The sequence below is a fragment of the Hydra vulgaris genome, chromosome 09, assembly GCF_038396675.1.
Source record: "Hydra vulgaris chromosome 09, alternate assembly HydraT2T_AEP".
In the NCBI taxonomy this organism is placed as follows: Eukaryota; Metazoa; Cnidaria; class Hydrozoa; order Anthoathecata; family Hydridae; genus Hydra; species Hydra vulgaris.
This window is the reverse complement of record NC_088928.1, coordinates 25,777,705-25,799,667: the sequence shown is the minus strand read 5'-3', so window position 1 is coordinate 25,799,667 and position 21,963 is coordinate 25,777,705. Positions and strand designations below refer to the sequence as shown.

The following is a 21,963-nucleotide window of genomic DNA, read 5'->3' as shown; positions in this document are numbered from 1 at the left end:
TTTTTTAAAGATTTGTGATACAGACAAAATTAAATCAAAAAATGATTGTATATCAGGGTAATAAAGAACTTTAGGTAAACCTAGGAAATAAAATACAAATTCTTAACAAACACAATGTAATTTTAGGTAAAGCTACAGTTAAGCGGTCTAAAATAATTTTATTTTTTCGTTTGTTGCACTCTCGTCAGTGGAGGCTTTTCAAACATTAGGAATTTTAATTGAAATAATTAAAGGAATTTAAAAGAAAAAAGATTGCTGCCCCATGCCAAACCCTTAGTTGATGTACAGCACTTCTTTGTTTTTTTCTATTTTTCACAAATAAAAAAAAACATATTAGATTTAAATGAAACAAGAATCAAATTAATGAAATAAGTTATATATATATATATATATATATATATATATATATATATATATATATATATATATATATATATATATATATATATATATATATATATATATATATATATATATATGTATATATATATATATATATATATATATATATATATATATATATATATATATATATATATATATATATATATATATATATATATATATATATATATACATACATGCATGGAATGTATTTTTTACCTGATCGTTGCAAAACGCACGAAACTTTTAGTAGTAAACATTATGTAGTTATTTTTATTTAATCTCGTCAAAAAATTAATTATATAGCTCTGATACCATTCATCGAGCATTCTTGCTGAATATATGCTATATGCGGTAGTGGTGTTGTGGTAGAGCGCTCGCTTCGTAAGCGAGAGGTTCCCAGTTTGATTCCCACCACGTCTCTGGTAGTATTGCGCTCAACTTGTTTCTCCGCGTAGCGGCCTTGTTCGTCAAGGTTCGTGTTTCGGAGTTATAGAGTTGAGAGAGGGTTATAACCTATAATATATATAGATACATTATGGGTTAAAAATATATCAACTAGCCACCATGTTGAGGTGCAGGCTTTCTCTACCAATTTTGAAAGTAAAAAATACATAAAATTCTTGTTCCGGCTAGAATTCCGGCCGAAAATTTTTTTACAAAACCGGCAAATCCAGTTTCGGCCGGAATTTAAAATCCGGCAATTACCAATCCGGCACACTCCTAATATGTTTAAATTCTAGTCTTTTTTTGAAATTTCGTAATACAATAAAAATCTCTTCAAAGAAAAAAATGTTGAGGTTACTGCTGATCATAGCAGCAACCTTAACCAATTTCGTTTTTTATTTTAAAAATATTAATTTGAAAATGCCATTTTTATAAAAGGATTATTATAAAAGTCTGTCCAAATATCTGAATTCTTTCCAAAACGTTCATCTTCTTCCTTTCTGACTTGAAGTATATTTAACAAAATTTTCATTTGTGATTCAATATATTTTAAGTTTGCTTCCATTTTAAGTGTTTCGTTCCGTATTTCTTCTTCTAACTCGACAACTTCGTTTTCAGATGAATCAAACAGATTAAAATCATCATCAGTGAAATCAACTTTATCTGTTTCATCTTCAGAGTCTTTTTCTGGCAATATTAACCTGTCGACATGATCCACAGTATCGTGTTCAATAAACTTTTCGGTAAATATTAAAGCATCTGTACGGTTTACAAAATCAGCCTTATTTTTCTTTAGAAAAAAAAAAAATTAAAAAATAATTAATAAAAAACAGATCAACTTTTGTTTTAGTTTTTTATTAGTTATATATTTTAAATATTTAATTAGTTATGTGTTTTAACATTTCATTAATTATATATTGTAAATATTACATTAGTTATATATTTGATGTAATTTCATCACATATATTTCATTCGTCATATTTAAAATACTATATTAGTTTTTAAATATTAAACAAGTTTTTTCATTCGATATTTTATCAGTTATTCGACGAAATATTATTAAACTTCATACAAATTTGAAGTTGATAAAAACATTACATGAACGTTTGATTTTATACGTAGATTGATTTATCAACAACTTGCTATTGCCAAAAAACATTAATAAACAACACGCTAGAGCACGATGTTTAATGCAGATCTCTGATTTGCATTAAACATTTTTAATATGTTATATGTTAAATATTATTATAAGTATAGAATTAGTTAAAGAAAAAAAATTGAACATATCTATTAAATTTAATTTTTTGCTCTTTATATTATGTTATTTATTCATTAAAGCAACTATTCGATAAGAATGCGATTTTCCTAAAATCTCGTTTCTATCGATCTAAAATCTTGTTTTTATCGAACTACTGCTAGAGACATGCTTTTGCAGCCGATATATTTATTGCGATAAAATAATTTTCTAAACTATTTTCAATTTCTTTTAAAGTCAAATAGTTGATAACTTGATCAACAATTCGAACTCGAAAGAGTTGGTAACTTGATCAACACTCTCAAACATTTCGCAACTTTAATTCTATTATGCACATCCGGCTCCAAAAATTTAGCGGTCCTAGACACAGAAGATTTTTGGCGGCCATTTTTTTAAAGAGTATTTATTTTCATTTTGTTATAATAAAATTCAATTTATTAAATGGACTATGGAAACTAATGGAACTATGGAAAAGCCTAACTATGGAAACTATGGAAAGCTTAAAAATATTTATAGTAAACAAAAAATTGCATGCAAAATTATTTTTGGCGTTAAGAGAACTGCTCATGGAGAGCCTTTCTTAATGGAACTTAATGCACTCAATGTTTATAAACTTAATATATATCAAGTTATGCTGTTCATGTTTAAATATAAACATGGTTTGTCGCCTAATATATTTCACTCTTACTTTACTAAAATTTCTCATAAGTACCCCACAAATTTTTCAAATGATAATTTTGTAGTTCCAAGATTCTATTTCAAACTCAGTTCATTCCAAATTCAATATCGTGGAGCATTTCTATGGAATGAATTTTTTCAAAAAATTAATAAAAATAACATTCTTCAAAACATATCTTTTGAACAATTCAAAATAGTATGTAAACGTTTTTTATTAGGAAAAAATTTCGATCTAAAATATTTATTTTAAAATTTGATTATAAAATAATAAAAAAATATATAAACTGAATAGGTTTTCATCTTCTTTTTTTGTTTGTTTTTTTTTTTTTTTTTTTTGATCTTCTGACTTTTATTTTTCATTTAAGTATGTTGTTATTGAAAACTTATGCTATTTTAATATCTTATTATAAGTTTTATAATATCTTTGTAGAAATATATATATAAATATATATATATATATATATATATATATATATATATATATATATATATATATATATATACTTTTATGTTTAAAGTTTTTAAATTGTAATATTAACTGACGGCTTCAATGTTAACGGGGCACGGTGATAAGACAGTATGTCTTCTTCTTGCTCCGGCCATTTATTATATATGTAAACGATTTTTCTCATTGTAAATAGTATTATACGGCAAAATAAAATTAAAAAAAAAAAAAAAAAAAATGCTTTAAACTAACAAATTTTAGCTGAATAAAAAAATGTCAAATTTTAATCATTATGCAATTTTCAATAAATAAATTTTTGCATAAATAAAATTATTCATTTTTATTTTATGCGAAGTTTATCTTTTTTGCTTTCATGTTTCAAAACCGTCAATTAATGCTTAATAGTCGAGTCCAGAAGCAATATTATTTTTGATTGAAGTTTGTGCCAACGAGTCTATTTTGTGTCATTGTTGCGCGTAAATATGTCTTAACCCTTTCGCGACTGACTTAAAAACAGCCATATGACTGCGCGTAAAAAAACGATCTTGGATCATGATCAATTAAAAGAGCATAAAATAAAAATTACTGGTCAGAATTTTACAAATAAGACCTTGTTTTTTTTGTCAAAGAATTGGCTTTCAGAAAATTAGAAAACTAAAAAAAAATATTTAATGTCTTAGTAACGTGATCAAAATATATCATGTTGAAAATAACAAAAATATATAGTTTTTTCTATGTAACCTTTCACAAATAAAGAAGAAATACATAAACATACCGTTTTTGATTTTAAATAAATGAGACATTTATTGTGGTGATCAAACAAAAAAAATCTTCACCACTATCATTGAAAAAAATATCAAGGATCTCATTTATGACAGTATACTTTTTATCTGTTTTTGTCATTTTTTAAAATTGATTTTCGAGCGATCTATAAATGCAATTAACAAACGGTTTGAAGCATTAACTTAAAAAATTATTCACATTTCAAAAATAAGTTTAAAGTTTTCCCCAATTGCTATAGATAATTTGCAATATTCAAAAATGTTCATGTACCGCCATGCGGGTCACTCGTCATTTAGAAACAAATTTTATGAACCGCCATACGGGTCACTCGTCACGAAAGGGTTAACTAGTTTTAATTTAGAAAAACTGCGTTCCGCTGGTGTCACCGTTATAGGTATCATTAATAAAATTTATATATGAGCGTCATAAACTTAATATTTTTGGTTTTCTTATTGCAATCAACTTTAATATTGCCAATGGCTACTATATCACCCTCCTTTAAATATTTAAAAATAGAACATTTTTGTGATTAAAATTTTTTATCTTGAGCCTTTGTCTTAAGCCAGGGTAGCTGTAGTGTTTCAATCTTTAACAATCTTCCAAGATAATTTATATTAATCGTTAATAATTATCCATAGAAAATTGTTAATATGATAAAATTGTTAATAATTATCCAAAATGAAACTGTTGTTTTTAATGATTAAATTGTCCAAAAATTGTTGAAAAGTTAAACTGTTTAATCAGACTATGAACGTTTGTATATTTTTATTTGGATTAAATTTTTATTGCTTATTGGCAACTCCCAAAATTAGCTGCAATAGTCTGCTGCCGAGTTTGTGTTAGTGGACAAACCGAGTCATAGTGGAACGCAGGATGGCCAATAATCAAAAAAACTTTGCTTCAGTTTGGATGAAACAAGGCAGGTTAAAAGCTTACATTATAGATAAATAAATCCCAGAATATCAGCCTTGTTTGATTTGCAGTTCTTAAGATATCGGTATTCAAATTTACATATTTATAAAATAATAAAAAAATTGGTTTCGCCTCATTGAAGGTGTTTTTTTTTGATACGTTTGTATAATAAGGCAGTCAAATGAAGAGTGGGTTATGAAGAGTGGGTTATTGTTTGAAAGCTAGTTAAATCTATTTTTAATGACAATAAAAATAATTTTAATAAATGTTTTAAAATTTTGAAAATTAGCCATTTAATAAAAGATTCTGTTACAATAACATTAAATGTCAATTTCGACGGAGCCGCAAAAAAAAAAAAAAAAGCAAATTTGAAAATGTCTTAAAATACTGAAAATACAATTTAATAAAATTTTAATTCTTTAAATGATCATTAGCAAAACTAGGTAGTAAACTATCACGATACTTAACTCCACCATATGAAAGATTGCACCAAATTTCATGTAGATACGTCATTCCATTCATTGAATATTACTATTCAATGACAAAAAAGCATGCAGCAAGTATTATACTTTTTTTTCAAAATGCCTTTTTGACATTAAATAGCGATACAAAAAATTTAGCATAAATAATAAAATTGAAAAATAAATATCTGAGAAACCATAAAAAGTTGGAGAATATTTCATATTTTCCTAGTCATAAAACCTATAACAAATATAAAAATTAGCAAAATTCAAAATATGGGTTATCATTTTTTTTGGTTTATCTACTGATTTGAATAAAATAACCATATTCAAAATTTCTGCAACAGCCCATTTAGAGAAATTAGAAACTCATTATTTGGTATAAGAAGTACAAGAATGTTGCAAAAAAGTTACTAAAAGATATTTTTTACATCATGCTCGCAAGGCCTTAAAAGAAAACAATGTGTTTGATGTGTTTACAGGTCCAATCAGTCTAAAATATAATTTCACTTAAAGTTTAAGATCTAAAAGTAAAACATATTCTTCCATAGGACATTACTGATCTTTTAATACTAGAAGACGTAAATAAAAGACGTAATTAAAAGTAGTGACGAAATAAGACGCACCAGAAGACGACAACGATATTTATCAATTTAATAAAATTATTTATATATATTAATATAAATATAGTTAATAGTGATTAGAATAATCACTATTAACTATATTATATTTAGTGCAAATAATTTTATCTGAAAAATACATGATACTTTGGAAGTTATTAAAAAAAACTTATTCTTTGCGACTTTTTAAAATGATTTTATAGACTAATACCACCATAAAATAATTTTAAAAAAATTAAGGGAGGGGAGGGGGAAAGAGTCCAAGTATATTTAATTCTCTTTATTTTTTTTTTTTTTTTTAAGCTAAGTGTTTTTCATTGATTTTTAATTTTAAATTAGATTTGATCAAATATCGCTAAATTTATCATGGTGCTTGTTCCTTCATATCCATTCTTGAAAAAATATTATAAGTGTCTATTCTGCAAAGTCAAATGTCTCTAAAACTTCAGGTCAAAATTAATGAACTTTTAGACTTAAGTTTTTGAAAATAATAACAACATTGTGCAACACGGTGAAAATAATTTTGGCTATCTTTTTGTGCAAGATTGTCCCACTGTGCGGGCCTGCTATTATGTGCCCAGCAAGCACTGGTGTAGGAATAGAGGGCGGAGAGATGACTTTGAAAAATTTCTGCTCTTTCCGTTCAAATTCTGGTTCTGGTTGCCTTAGCGCTATTCCCCCCCCCCTTATTTCCGATTCAGCCCTCCCCCCTCACACACAACTTTCTTGGCCTTTCTACGCCACTTAATGCAAGTGCATGCAATTTTATTAAATGATTTTGACAAGTTTAATATATTTTGTGGATTTTTGTCGCGTATTTCAAATATTATCTCAGATTATTTTTTTAATCATCTTCTTTTATCAATTTTTCTAGACGCAAAGATCCTTAATGTCCTGCTTGTATTGCAGATTTCATATAGACACACAGTATTCAAGATAGAATATCAAAAAAGTTGTAAATAGTCTATAAAACATGGGGTCTGTTTGTATTTTTAAAGTTCTCTTAAGCATCCAAGGACATAGTTTGTATTTTTAAAGTTCTCTTAAGCATCCAAGGACATAGTTTGTATTTTTAAAGTTCTCTTAAGCATCCAAGGACATAGTTTGTATTTTTAAAGTTCTCTTAAGCATACAAGGACATAGTTTGCCTTTTAGTTTAGATATTATTTTTCAGATCTACAACAAAGTTGCAATCAGATGTTGTCTCGTCAAAATATATCATAATCAACTTGAAGTTACACGTAAGTAAACAAAAACTAGAAACGAAACACAAAACTTTACACTTTTTATATTGAAATGTTTGTATTCAACATGTAGAAGTAAATTAAAGTTGACTGCAAAAAATTTAAGAAAACCTTTTACTGTTTCAGGAATTATTTATGTATATTATAAACAGCAAAGTTGTCAGGACAGAGTTATTGGGCATTTCGCTAAGAAAATTTAGAAAAAATAGCACCAACAGTACCCATTTAGAAAAATCAGTAACTGTAACCTTTAATATTTAGATTAAAAAAAAAAGATTTATCCGATTGAACGCTTTTGAAAAGTCAAGCAGTATATGAAACTAGTATAATGCTTACTAATTTATATAAATAATGAAAAAAAAAAAAAAAAGAATAAGAGATTTTTAAGGAGATCAAAAATGTTAAAAAAAATTATTTGAATTTTGTACGATAAAATATAATGTAATGTTTTGTATGTGTTTGAAATTTCGTGCATGCAATGTTCATAAATTTTATTGACTATGAAGACTTGTTTATTTACTTTTTACTTTAAATCATGACAAATTAAATAAAGATTTGAATCAGCCATGACACAAATAATCCACTGAATTAATAATAATTTATTTAAAAAGTTTGATAAAAAATAATATTGTAGAGGATTTGTTTGCCTATATAGTTCAAGGATTTGTTTGCACAGCGGTCCAAGATTATGCAATAAATAATAGAAAAAAATTTGTTCAACTCTAGAAATCTGAAAATTGATTTATATATGTTTTGTGGAGACCAGTTTTAATTGTTCAAGGTCTGTAATTTTAATGTTATCTAAGTCGGGTAAAATGCTTTATCCTACCAATTTCACAGATATAACAATTTATTTAAATATTCTTATGGAATATGAGGAGCCCAATTTAAAATTTTTATTTTTGTGAAATCTGCGTTTTGCAGATGGGCTCCTCATATTGAAGATCAACATGAAACAATTTAAAAAGTAAAAAACTTACTAAAGACACAATTTATAGCATGTTTAATCGTATTTAAACAATTTATTATAAACAAATTTTGATTAAATAAGAAAATCATTAACCAGAATTGCCCGCGATTAAAAAACGATTAAAAAATGTCCATGTTCTAAAATATTAGATAAAAAATTGATTATTCTTGTAATATATCGTGCTTTAAAACGTATTCAGCAGAAAAAACTTTAGATTTAATCTTAGACAAGAATAGATTAGAGCTGACTGTCAAACTAATTGTCAAGATGTTTTAGATGAAGGTTCCATGTTATATCATGTTATTATATTGTTAAAGCTAAAAATTATTGAACTCCAGATTTTAGAATTATTACCTCAAGCAACAGTGCTTCTGTAAATCTTCAAGAAATAATAGATTACGATGCAAACAAGATTTGAAAAATCATGTAAAATTAAAACCAACACAGCTGAAAAAAACAATTAGTTGCATTTAGAAAAAAAAAAAAAACTGAGAATAAAAAATACACTTGGACTTATAATTAAAATTCCAAGAAGTGAAGGATCTCGTTCATCCAAAGCCGTCCCGAAGAGCCTTTAAAGGGAGTGTGACGTGTCTGTTTTTTGCCAATGAAATTAAAAAAAAACTTTTTTGCCGACTAAGATCTAACAACAAAAAAAAAAGGTCTTCATTAGCTGACATTTGCTGACTGCCAACAATAAATCTTATTTTGCCGACTCCGGTGTCGAATATGCCTATATATATATATATCTATACACACTAGAAAAACATTTTCTCGTAAACTTACAAATGAGGATGTAGTGAGAAAGATTGCTTAACCCATTACACCTCTTCATTAGTTAGTAAGGCAAAATCAAAAGAGGAGCTTGTCTTCGAAAAGAATTTGTTTACCTTTTATTGTAATTTTCTTAATAATAAAATATACTTTATATCTAACTGACTGCTTGATGCAGACTTAACTGATGTATGATAATGGTTCTATATAGATTTACTTTATCGCAAAAAATTTATAAAAAAACACATATTTATAATAAAGGATATCTAAAAAATCTACTTTTTTAAAAATTGTGATGGAACACATGTTTTGTTTCTTTTTTTTTGATCTATGAAACGTTTTTATTTAAGCTTAAAAATATTTTTATTAGGGCTCAATTTTTTATAAAACTTTATTAGGACTCAACCTTTATAATCGTTTTAATAGGGCTCAACTTTTATAAAAATGTTATAAAATTATCAAAAAGATATCAAAAAAATAAATAATAGATTTAAAAATCAGATGATTGGTGTATGATGTAACACTACTGCTAAGAATAGGAATACAAATGAGATCACTGGAATAGTTAAATTTTCTTATCAAAGTTCAAATAGTATAATTAATCTGAAGAAGACACAAAACAATCTTATTTGTGCATATACGAGAGTAAAACTAGGTATAAGAGAGTTTTTCAAACTTAGGAAAAAATGACATTAAATATTTTTTGTAAGTTAAGGAAGAAATTTTTTTCAAGTTGGACTGGCAACAGAATGATATATAACTAATTTTCTTATATTTATAAATAAATTTGTGTGTGTGTTTTTACACATGTGTATGAGCAACATTTGTAAGACAATATTCTTATTGTCTTAACAATAATTCTTATTGTTTATTGACAACTTTTTCATGCTTATTGACATTTTTTCATGCTTATTGACAACATTTTCATGTTTATTGACAACTTTTTCATGCTTATTAAAAACTTTTTCATGTTTATTGACAACTTTTTCATGTTTATTGACAACTTTTATAAGACAAGACAAAACTGTTTATTAATATCATTAATTGTATTAATAATTTTATAATAAATAAAATGCATTTTTAAAAAGTTAAAAAAAATTAAAATTATCATTATACTATGATAGTTATGTTAATAAAATAGTAAAATATTTATAACTACATATATATTTAGTTATAATTTTTGTTTACATAAAAACTTATATAAAAACAATTTTCTATTTTAATAAAAATTAGGAATGCGACATTTAGAGATCTCTACTTTTTAATCTATATTACAATGTAGGCCGCGGACACAGTTTTAGAAGTATGGGGAGAGGGAGGGGCAAAATTGTCAATTTCTTAAAAAAGTTTCTCTACATTTTGATACTTTTATGAAAAAAAATCCCTCAGAAAAAAATGGGGAGGCAGGTGCCCTCTGGCCCTCTTGACATTTCGTCATAAAACCATTTTAAAACCGTTTATTTAATAATTTTTGCTTATAGGGTAGAGTGGGGCATATAGGGGCGCTTAATTAGAAAATGCTAATTAATTTTAAACATAATTAGATAATGGTTATTTATTATAAACTTAACTAGAAAATTCAAATTAATTATAATTTATTATAAATTTAACTAGCAATGCTAAAACTGGCACATTTATTACTTATTCTATGCCAGTTAACTTATAAAGCAATGTCTTATTTTAAAACCGTTTATTTAATAATTTTTGTTTATAGGGTAGAGCGGGACATATAGGGACGCTTAAAAAACAAATACTAGTTGCGGATAAACTAATCATATTTAAGACTGTTATTTATAATTTTCCTAAAATTCATTAATATAAGAAAACGGAAAAACAAAAAAAAAATTCTAAAAATAAGCTATGACAACCAAATTAACGAAACTCTCGACTAGCAAAATTTCTAGATTTTGCAAGTGGGTGGGGCAAAGCGGGACAGTTAAAAAGCACCAGTTATTTGTTTATTGTAAAGCTTTAATAGTGATAAAAAATGGAGATATTTTATAATTTAAACATGTTCGGACATAAAAATCCTAAAAAAGTAACATACCCATATAAACAACACGCCCTTACACCCATACATCACAAAAAAACAAAAAACAAGTAAAATAAAAAACACTTTTTGTATTTTATTATAAAATACTCTTAAACAAACAAACTTAAGAAATTGTTCTAAAACTTTAGCGCAAAACTAGTATATATTATTAAATTGGTTTCTATTACTAAATTTAAAATTAAGCAAAAAACATTATGGATCACATAAATCACAAAAAAAATAAAAATCCTGAAACTTGGTAACATTTTTTGATGAACTGGCTTATTAGTAATATGCCAATGAAGAGCAAATTTAAATATGCCATATGTATCAGCAGCTTTTCAAATTTGAAAAGTTCCTTTTTATTCACAACTAAAACTCTATTCCATCCCATTTCGGATGGTTGATCTTTCTTATATAAATTCTTACCATCATTGCTTACATTATGCACTATTAATAATCGAAGTTAAGTTATAAAATTAACAATTTCTTTGAATTTATTTCTAATATTGCTTTTCTAAAAAATGAAAATAATATTTTAGATAAAAAATAAATTCATAAAACTGTAAACAAAATGGTAGTAATGTAGTCAATTATATATATAACTTGCTGTCCCGAAATGCCCCGCAAAAGTCATTTTACTGAAATTAAAGCTATTCAAAAAGTTCAATTTCAGATATTTTTTTTAAAACCAGATTCTAAAAGAGGATAAGAAGTCCTGCCTGAAAAATATAAACTTTTTATCAACAAAGCAAATTAGCTATAGTTCATGATAAATCTTTTGTCATTGTATCGCTTACGAAAATAATCAAATTTTCTTTTTTGCAAACTTACTGATGCATTTTGGTACTTTTGATGCATTTCGGTAGTTCTAAAATTAATTTTTTTTACACTAATGAAGCACAATAATTTAAAATATGTTATCAAAAAAATTTGGAAAATTTTTTTTTAAATGAGATAAAAGGTTTAGGTACAACTGTCCCGTTATGCCCCCACTGTCCCGATCTTTAGGTACAACTGTCCCGTTATGCCTCGCTCTTCCCTAAATTTTTGATATGATAAAAAAAGTATAAAGTAACAATTAAAACAGAAAGTTCAAACAAACTTTAAGAAAAGTTCTTAATTAAGTAAAGTTCTTAATTAAGTAAAGTCCTTAATTAAGTAAAGTTCTTAATTAAGTAAAGTTCTTAATTAAGTAAAGTTCTTAATTAAATATTTTTAACATTTTAGTTTCGACTGAATCGTCTTTTAAAATTGTTAAGCATCTACTTCTTTTTAATTCTTTAAAACTTTTAAATTAATGTAGGTATGATAGGTTGTTACCATTGGTTAAAATTTTAACTATATCATACAATTTAAATTTTGAAAGTGTGTTTTATTCTAACATCAATAAAACATGGGTGGGAAGATTTTTATTATTTAAAGTATCTTTAAGGCATGAAGCAAACTTCAAAGCTGCAACTTTAAATTGTTCACTATATATTTATTGAAAAGCTTTAAACTTCATCAATTAAACAATAGTTTAAACTCCTAAAATAATTTTTTGTTTCAAAAAATTGATAACATTGGAAACTTTACATCACATTTCATCTTTTTTTTAATGCATTATAGTAATTTTATTTAAAGAATAAAGAAACTCAAAATAAGAAATTTACTTAAATTTGTATTCAAGAGCCATTTTTATTAGTTTTTCAGCATATATATATATATATATATATATATATATATATATATATATATATATATATATATATATATATATATATATATATATATATATATATATATTTAATATATGTTTTTTTTTAGTATTAAGTATATTTAACTTTTGTGTTGAAACACTTTTGAAAGTTAAAAAGAAAAATAGAGTAAATTAATTTTGAATAAATTGTGTAAATAAATAATTTTGATTTGTATCTTTTTTTCATTTTCTTAAAAATTGCTTTTAAATAGAAAGTTTCCACTTAAAATAATTATAAAAAAACTATTAAAAGCTTTTTAGACAAGAGATAGATAGGTTTTGAGCTATGGTCTTCAATTGTTAATAATGTATGTGGTAAGTGTAAATGTAGTTTACTTTTCATATTATGCAACAGATCACTTTTTATTGGTTCGAACCATATAACTAATGATATAATAAATAAAATCAGATAAAAAAAAAAAGGTTGAAGGTGTTGTAATCCATAACTAATGGCAAAATATAAGTAAACTTTATATGCAAAAAAAAACAACATATAATAGTTAAAATAAATGTTACTTGAGATAATGAAAGAATAAATTTTCTGGACAATAATTAAAATTTAATAATTAGAACATATCTTTATAGAAAAAATTTTGGATAATAAAATACTATTTACACAACCTTTTTTGTTAGATCAAATGTGAGCTTAAGTGTATACTTTAACAAATCTCTTTCAGCAGGAAACGAAGAAAGCGATTCAAATAAATCTTGAGTGCGTATAACGTGTATTTCACTAAAGGAGTTTGCTATCACTTCAAATTTGGAATCTGCTGGTTCCACAATAGGATACTGTCCAAAAGAGTCACCAGGTCCTATATGAGATCAATTTTTCAGAATAAACAAATCAACAAACTTTTCACAGTTCCAATTCTATAAAACAATTTATTTATTTTCTCAACTATAGCTTAGTAATTGTATAGACTTTAATCAACAAATTTGACGGTTTGAAGAAACTTGACTTTAACTGATATAAGACGTACCCCTAGTAGAAAGCAATATTAGTAAAATATTGGTACAATATTTATCTCAACATTGAAGCAATTTTGTTAACAATATTGCATCAATATAAAATGTTAACATTTTAATATATATACTCAGCAAATATTTTATAGCGGATTTTCATTTTGAGCGGTCCACTGTAGTTTTGCTTATCGGTTACTTAGTGGACCACTTGTGGCACCCGCCAAAAGAATCTAGCCAATGACTAACTACTATATCACAAGTTGAAAAATTATCAGCTGGCCACTTATGACGGGTACCACTAATGGTCCGCTAAGTAATCGATGAGCAAAACTCCGATGAACCGCTCAAAATGCCTAATGCAAATCCACTAAAACAATGTTTCCTGGGTAGCCAATATTAGTTTACAATATTGGCTAAATATAAACTGCAATGTAATGGCAACATATTTTTTTTATGATAATCGCATGGAGATTTGAACAAGCCATTTTAAATCGAATTTAGAATATTTATCTATATAGATGTATATATATATATATTCATACACAATATATGCGTATCGTAAAGAAATATAGGATTCCTAACGAGTATTAAATAAACAACTATATACAACATGAATAAAAATAAACATTTATATACAACATGCCATATAGATGCCGCATAACTAAGCCCCCGAATACAAGTTCAGCTCAATAAATAGCATCATAACCCGCTTCGATAGACCAAGAATAGGTGAGTTTAAGAAAGAACAGAAGTAAATAAGAGGTAAAGTCATAAGTAGTCTAGTAAAAAGTTAGCGTTAGGTAGCATTGCATTAGGGAACAGACATTGCATTTGATCTTAGAACGTACGATGTTAAGTCAGCTACAAACAGAATTTTTCATCAAGTTTTTGTCGCAGAATGAAAATGTTTCTTACAAAATTGTAACAACTATTTTTGATAAAAAAAGTAGTATAAAAATAATATTTGACACTTTGTATACATTTTTACATGTGGCTTTATAAAAACTTAAAAAAAGAAAAAACATGAAACCAAGAAACGTAAACCAAGAAAAGACGAAACGTAACAAAACAAAAACTATAATATATCTTTACAATTATTTTTACTATCGATTCATTAAAATGACTTAATTCCATCGGAATTCTATAAAACAATTTCTCGCAGTTTTCAGAATGGTTACTGCAGTTAAAAATCCAATAAAAACCCATATTTAATGAAAAATGTTAAGGCGTATATTTTGAAAATTTTTTGTTACGCATACAACTTTGTGAAAATGTCAATATTACCAAGCTATTGAAATTTCAATACTGGTCAATATAAGCACGCAAATGCGGCCCCAATATTGGCATTATAATATTGACAAACAATATCAGAGCAATATCAGCATGCTAATATTGGCGCATTATTGGCGCATTATTGGCGCATTATTATTTATCATTATTGACCCAATATCGCATATCTTGTTCAATATTAGCCAAGGTACCCAGTATCGCACCATAATTATGTCAATATTTTGTGCTACTCGGGTCATAATAAAACAACGTCAACAACATTTTTTACTTTTAAATTTTAAATTCTAAATTGCAATTTGATTGATTTTAATATCGAAAAGGTTTTAGATCAATAGTGAGTGCAGGGGGGGGGGGGGTTATATAATTTAATATGGAACTCCAATAGTCATGTCTTATTTTATTTTGTTAATAAAGCATAAGTTAATAATGTTAATAAAGCACGAGAATTAAATGAAAAAGGAAAATATTATTAAAAGTACTCAAAATAATCGTTTTTTACAAATTTTTTTTAACTTTTATTTAAGTTTAAGAAATTAAAATATAAAAAAATACTTTTGATAATAATTAAACTTGTAACATTGTGATTTTGTGACAACATCGTTAGCTATAGTAGCATTGTAGCTAACTGGAACATAACAACAAAATTGCAGCTAGTTAGTGACTACATATCGCAGCATTGTAGCTAGCGATATTATTACGATATATTGATAACTGCAGATCGTAGGTAACTACAATATAATGACAAATCTAAAGCTACTTATATGATGACATGATTGTTACACATCGTAGCTTTTTAGCTAGAAAGGTTTTCACGATATATAGATAGCTAGATATTGTAGCTTTGTAAATACATAACGACAATTCCATAGCTACTATGTGACTTCAGCCACCTATCACTTTTGCTATATGTACAATCCCTGATCAAATTATTAGTTCAACTTATCAATGTTTGAGGTGCTATTTAAATCGAATTGCAATACTGTTACTAATAGATTTAAATTTTTTATTTACAACTAAACACTTTTAAGTTTTTAAAAGTAAGAAATTTGTTTTAGGATAGCAACAATTTCACTCAATTTGGTTTACGAAATTCATGTTTTCTCATCCATGGTAATTCGATATGTTTATTTTTTGAGAAGCGATGTTTTTTGTGAGTCATTTAGTTATAAAAAAATTGTTTTATAATATATGTATGAACAAATTTTAAACTACTATTTCATTATTTTGTTATATTCCTATAAAAACCCTTTTTATTATTTGTTAAACTTTTAGTAAAATAACATTAGTTTATAGTAACTAAAGTACAAAATAGGAAAAAAAACATTAGTCCTGAAAGAAGGATTAATATTTCAAAGATATTATTTATAATAATATCAAAAATTTTATAAAAACTATAAAATTTAAACTACGAAGAACAAGTCTAAGAGTTTAAGTTTTAATAAAGAAAAACTTGTGAAAAACTCTCAAAGGAACCAAAACTTAAATAATAACATATTTACACTAAATAATATTGCAACATTCTTACCAACAAGTCCAATGAGATCACTGCCATCTTTTATTTCAAACAATCCATAAGTCACAAAATATATTGAAGTAACTATTTCTCCTTGTTGTATAAGTTTATCGCCTGAAAAAGTGCGCAACGTCCAAAAATAACGCGACAAAGCTCGTAAGGCATTTTCACTCAAATAATGAAATACTGACTCATTTTTGAAAACATCTCCATGAATATGAAAACAAAGATCAGATTGAAGGCTTCGGGGAATGCTTTGTGTAATCTTAATAAAGTTGATTACTATTTAAAAAACGATGCAATAAAGTAAATTTATTAAAAGAAATTGATTACGGTAAAGTTGTTTAAAAATTTATCAAACAATGTTACGAAGCAAAAACAATTTACTTCAGGGCAGTGTTTCCAACAGGTGGGAGGGGAGGAGGAATCACTCCCTGTACCTCCCACTGAGGAACTTTAGCTTTTAAAGGGGTAATGAAAAGTTGTACAACTGTTTTAAACTTTTTTTAAAAGTTTAAAAAATAAGATTTTAACAACATAAACTTTTGAAATCTTTAGTTTTGATTTCTAAACATTATGTGCTTTGTTTTAATGCAGTGAAAAACTAGATTTTATAATGAACTTGATTTTTTTCTGGAATTTTACAAAAGCAACAATTACAGAAAAAAATAATTTTATTTACTTACTTTATAAATTACTCAGTTTCTACAAGAAAAACTATAAATTACTACTAAAAAATAAGTTCTTTAAATTAATTTGCATTTTTATCAATATAACCGCCTCGTGGTGTAATGGTTGCATGGCAAATACGAGTCAATCTGTTAAAAAGCAATTGTAAATATTAGCCTCGAACAGCATTCCGAATGTTTTGAAATGATATCCATAGATCTTTTTTATCTATTGGATAGTTTTTTTGTACCTCCGTTTATTGCCAAAAATTTCAAACATTGGTTCGTAAGCAAAGAATATTACTCCAGTCATTTTATGTTAAATTTTTGTGTGCTTTGGCCCAATTAAATTGTTTCTGTTTATGAACTTTGGTTAGACTTCTTCTTGCTAAATAACTTCTAACCCCAACACCTAATAAACTTTGTTTAACCGTTGTAGCACTGATTTTTGCTTAATAGTGTTCATTGAAACTAGTGGCAATTTAAAATGAACACAGTTTCCTTTTTGCCATTTTGAAGACTAAAATTGAAGTAAAAACTAAACTTAAAATTACTTGGAACTATGAGAAAGCCCTTAGAAACTTTAATTGAAAAGAAATGCTAATTACTTTTCATAGAACAGTCATAAACGCTGATGAAAGCTGGAATGGTATTGCATTACGCATTACTATCTTCTACAATAAATAAACAAGTTTTCGTGTTTGTACTATTCAATGTTATTACTATGAGAAGCTTTTCGCACTATAGTTTTTAATTAGCATTTGTGTATTTATTACAATATATTTCCTTATTTTTCTTAATTTTTAAAATGTCTTTGATTTATAAATCAAAATTTTTAAAAATTAAATTTTTTTTCTGATACAGACAAATTAACGCCAAGATAAGTTTAAATATGTTATAAGGAAAGATATTATAATAAATACACAAATGCTAAAGAAAAAGTCTATCTAAATTGATAAGTTTATAGATGCAGCATTGCCAGCCTAACTTATCTGCTGGGTTAGCTTTGTTGACAATTAAGGCGTAAAAACAGATTTTTTATTCTGCAAAGTTTTACATACTACAATAAAAGGTGAAGAAATTTTTAAAACTTTAAATATCTATTTTCAAAATCACCAAATTGAATGAGAAAAACTGATTTTTATAACAGCGGATAGAGCACAATCAAAGATGGGTAAAAAATAAGTAAATAAAAGAATTTATCAACAAAAAATTCCTGCCCGTATATCTGTATGTAAGTATGGGCGCAACATCGTGTAAACAACGTTAAACAATGTCGTCATTTAGGTGTCAAAAAAACAGGAATATTCATGAAAAACAATGGTGCCTAGTTAACACACGATATCGATTCAACTAATCTGGATTTATGTTAGGTTATGTTGGGCAACGTTGACTAGCTAAATTTAACGTTGGAACAAAGTTAGTTACATTAACTTTATTTTTCATTGGAATTACATCGTTATAATAACGTTGGTTACATTAACGCTAATTTCCATCACAATTACAAAGTAACAGCGTTGGCTAACCTAACGTAACTTTTTATCGATATTACAGCATAACAGTTACTATTAAACGTTACTATTATAAATATTCCAATTTTTTTACATATAATTTTGTCTATAATTATGTCTATAATTATGTCTATAAGGTGAATATTTATGTAGTTAAAAAATATAAATATGCATATTTTTAAAGTATCAAAACTGAATATTTAAATTTCAAAAAAAAAGTTCCAACTTTGGTATGCCAACTGGGCATATAGGTATTATAACTTTATAGCTCTGATAAAAAACTACGTTGTTACAGCATTAGATTTAGTTGGTTGACGTTGCCCAACATAATCAAACATTATTTCAATGTTGGATCAACGTTATGTGCCAATGGAATAGTTGGTACTCTACAAGTGTTAGTTACAAATGTGGTGTGCAAATTTATTCCAGATATTGAGTCGCTGTGAAAATACCATTAAAGAAATTGCTTAGTGTTTTGACTCTGACATAAACCCAGTAAAAACAGAAACGTCTAAAATAGGTCATTATTTAGTCGAATATGATCTAAAAATGTTTGAAATATTTAACAACTAATTATCGACTAAAAATCGACAAATGATTTAGATCAACATTTCTAGCTTTTTAATGAATATGTTAATAAGTCGTTGATTAAACGTTTAGGATATTGACAAACATGTCGTAATTCTAAACGCTTAGTAAACATTAAAAATATAGACTAACATAAGTCAATATTGTAAATGCTTACTAGGCGTACACGTAAAAAGGATTAAAGCGTACACTACAAATTATTTATTATAATTTTATTAAATGTTCGTTAAACGTTTTTAATTTTTATTAATATTTATCAATACTGAACACCTTTTACATCGTTTAATATATATGCATACATTAATAGGATTAAAGTCTGCGCCAAACTTCACATAAAATTCTATATATAAAGATTGAATATTTTTCATTATTTTATTTGAGTGGCTTACGCCCATTAAACACACCACGTTTTAATACGTTTTTTAGACGTTATAAACATTAATTTTTTCGTGTTAAACATTAATCTAAATTTTTTCTGTATATATATATGCTTTAATATGCCTTAAAATAATATAAAATTATGTTATTGTAGGCGTAAATTATTTTGTTTTTTTATTTGTGTAATGTTTGTTTGTTTATTAGTTTTTCAGTATTTCTTGTAATATTAGGCTCTGAGTAGGTGTGTATTAGTTTCTCACTAGTTTTAATATTAGTTATCGCTTCTCGGCCTAATGGCTAAGATTTTGGGGGTAGAGTGAGGGCAATAAGCATTATTAGCAAAACAGTATTTATTAAAAGATTAAAATGTTTTTTTAAAAAATAAACAAGAAGTACAAGCACCTTTTCTTCATTTGTTCCTTTTGTAACTTGCCACGTAGCTATGCAATAGTTTTCTGCAAGCGTTCGAATATCTTTAGGTATTTTATATAAAGCGTTAAATTGACGAAGTTCTCTAAGCTGCGAAAGATGTTCATTTTTAGTTTGACTTAACTGAAAGATAATATTGTTTACTTGTCCAAAAATAAAAGCATATGCCAAACCTTAAATAAAAAGATATTCAACAACTGTAAATATAGTGCTTAAGACAAAGGGATAACGTTAATAAAAGCTGTAAACAAAGTGTTAAATATAATACTACTGAAAAATAGCAAACCTCATCTTGATACATACATATATGTATGTATGCATATATATATATATATATATATATATATATATATATATATATATATATATATATATTTATTGATAAATGTTGTATATTGCTGGAAATACAACTCTTGTCTGTTTAAGAGTGATCAATATCTTTTTGAAAAAAATAGATCAAATAATATCAAAATATTTTAAATGAGAAAATACAACTTTATAATGGAACTTGAAGTTTCATGCCATTCAACAATCATCAGCCATATTATTCAAATATAAAATTTAATTAAGTTGAAACATCTGGTATAGTATGTAAACTTATCTTCTTTCTTATAATAAATTACAATATTTCTAGGGGTTATATATACCCTCGTTATTCAAGTAATATAAAAAACCGTAAAAAAAAACAAAAACAAATAATAAACTTCAATGTAATGTGTTCTTGCGTCTTAAAAAAGAAAAATAAGGTTTCCAAAACGACGATGTGACGTAATCACCGTCGTCTTCATTCAAACCGCCTTCACCCGGAGAACACTGGTGAAACTGTATTTCCAAGAACTCTCTCACTTTTCTCTTAAAATAGTCTTCCTCTACTTTAAAAGTGTTGTTATTATTCCAGCCAAAGGCACCATGGCAATTTCTGGAATGCCCCGCTACGGCCGAATTTTTCGATTTTACCTCAAAAGTATGTTTTTGATGTTGGGAAATGCGAGTTGAAAATGGAGTCTACAAACTAGAGTGTTCGTGTGGAAAGCTCTATGTAGGTGAAACAAAACTCAAGGTTTCATTCAGGTTTGGATTTCCCACCAATCTCCAATATCATTCAAATCTAAATCCTTCTAATACTAATAAACGAAAAAGAAATATAATATGGTTTAATCCTCCTTTCAGTAAAAATGTGGTAACAAAAATTGGACACCTTTTCTTAAACTTAATTGACTTACATTTTCCATTACATCATAAGCTCCACAAAATTTTCAACAAAAACGCAATAAAAGTTAGTTACAGCTGCATGCCAAATATTCGATCTATTATTAATTCACGCAACCAACAAATTTTGCGCAACAAACTCACCACTAATGATATAAATTGCAACTGCATTAAGAAAACAGCATGCCCGTTAAATAACGAATGTTTATCAAAAAAAGTTGTATATAAAGCCACTTTATCATCACCTAATCCCAGTCTTACGGAAAAATCTTACATCGGTATCACTGAAAACGCATTCAAGCTCAGATTTGCAAACCACCTTAAATCATTTAATGCAACCAGGTATAGAAATGATACAGAACTTTCCAAAAAAATCTGGAAACACAAAGACGCAGGTAACATGCCTATAATTAAGTGGAACATAATTAAAAGATGCAAATCTTATAATCCATCTACAAAAAAGTGTAACCTTTGCATCAGTGAAAAATATTTTATTATGAATTTTGATAGTGGTTTACTATTTAATAAAAAAAGTGAATTGGTTTCTGCTTGTAGGCATAGGAAAAAATTTTTACTTTCTAACTTTGATTCTGGCGATTAGCAAATATCGGATCACGTACGTCAGATGCCGTTGCAACGCTAAATTTGTATTTTTTATAACGGTTTTT

The 21,963-nt window shown here is 26.5% G+C and overlaps 1 protein-coding gene across 1 annotated transcript in view; it reads right to left on the bottom strand.

The window, feature by feature from the left end:
* Positions 1 to 1,111: 1,111 nt before the first annotated feature.
* LOC100211128 (potassium voltage-gated channel subfamily H member 2) overlaps positions 1,112 to 21,963 on the bottom strand; it is a 43,604-nt gene continuing 22,752 nt past the window's right edge. Inside the window, exons 9-12 of the mRNA XM_065805155.1 lie at positions 20,060 to 20,259; positions 16,525 to 16,777; positions 13,368 to 13,558; positions 1,112 to 1,621 (exon numbers count right to left, since the gene is read on the bottom strand). Of these exons, the coding sequence (XP_065661227.1) occupies positions 1,241 to 1,621; positions 13,368 to 13,558; positions 16,525 to 16,777; positions 20,060 to 20,259 (1,025 nt within the window). The 3' untranslated portion in view covers positions 1,112 to 1,240. The remainder of the gene's footprint in view (positions 1,622 to 13,367; positions 13,559 to 16,524; positions 16,778 to 20,059; positions 20,260 to 21,963) is intronic.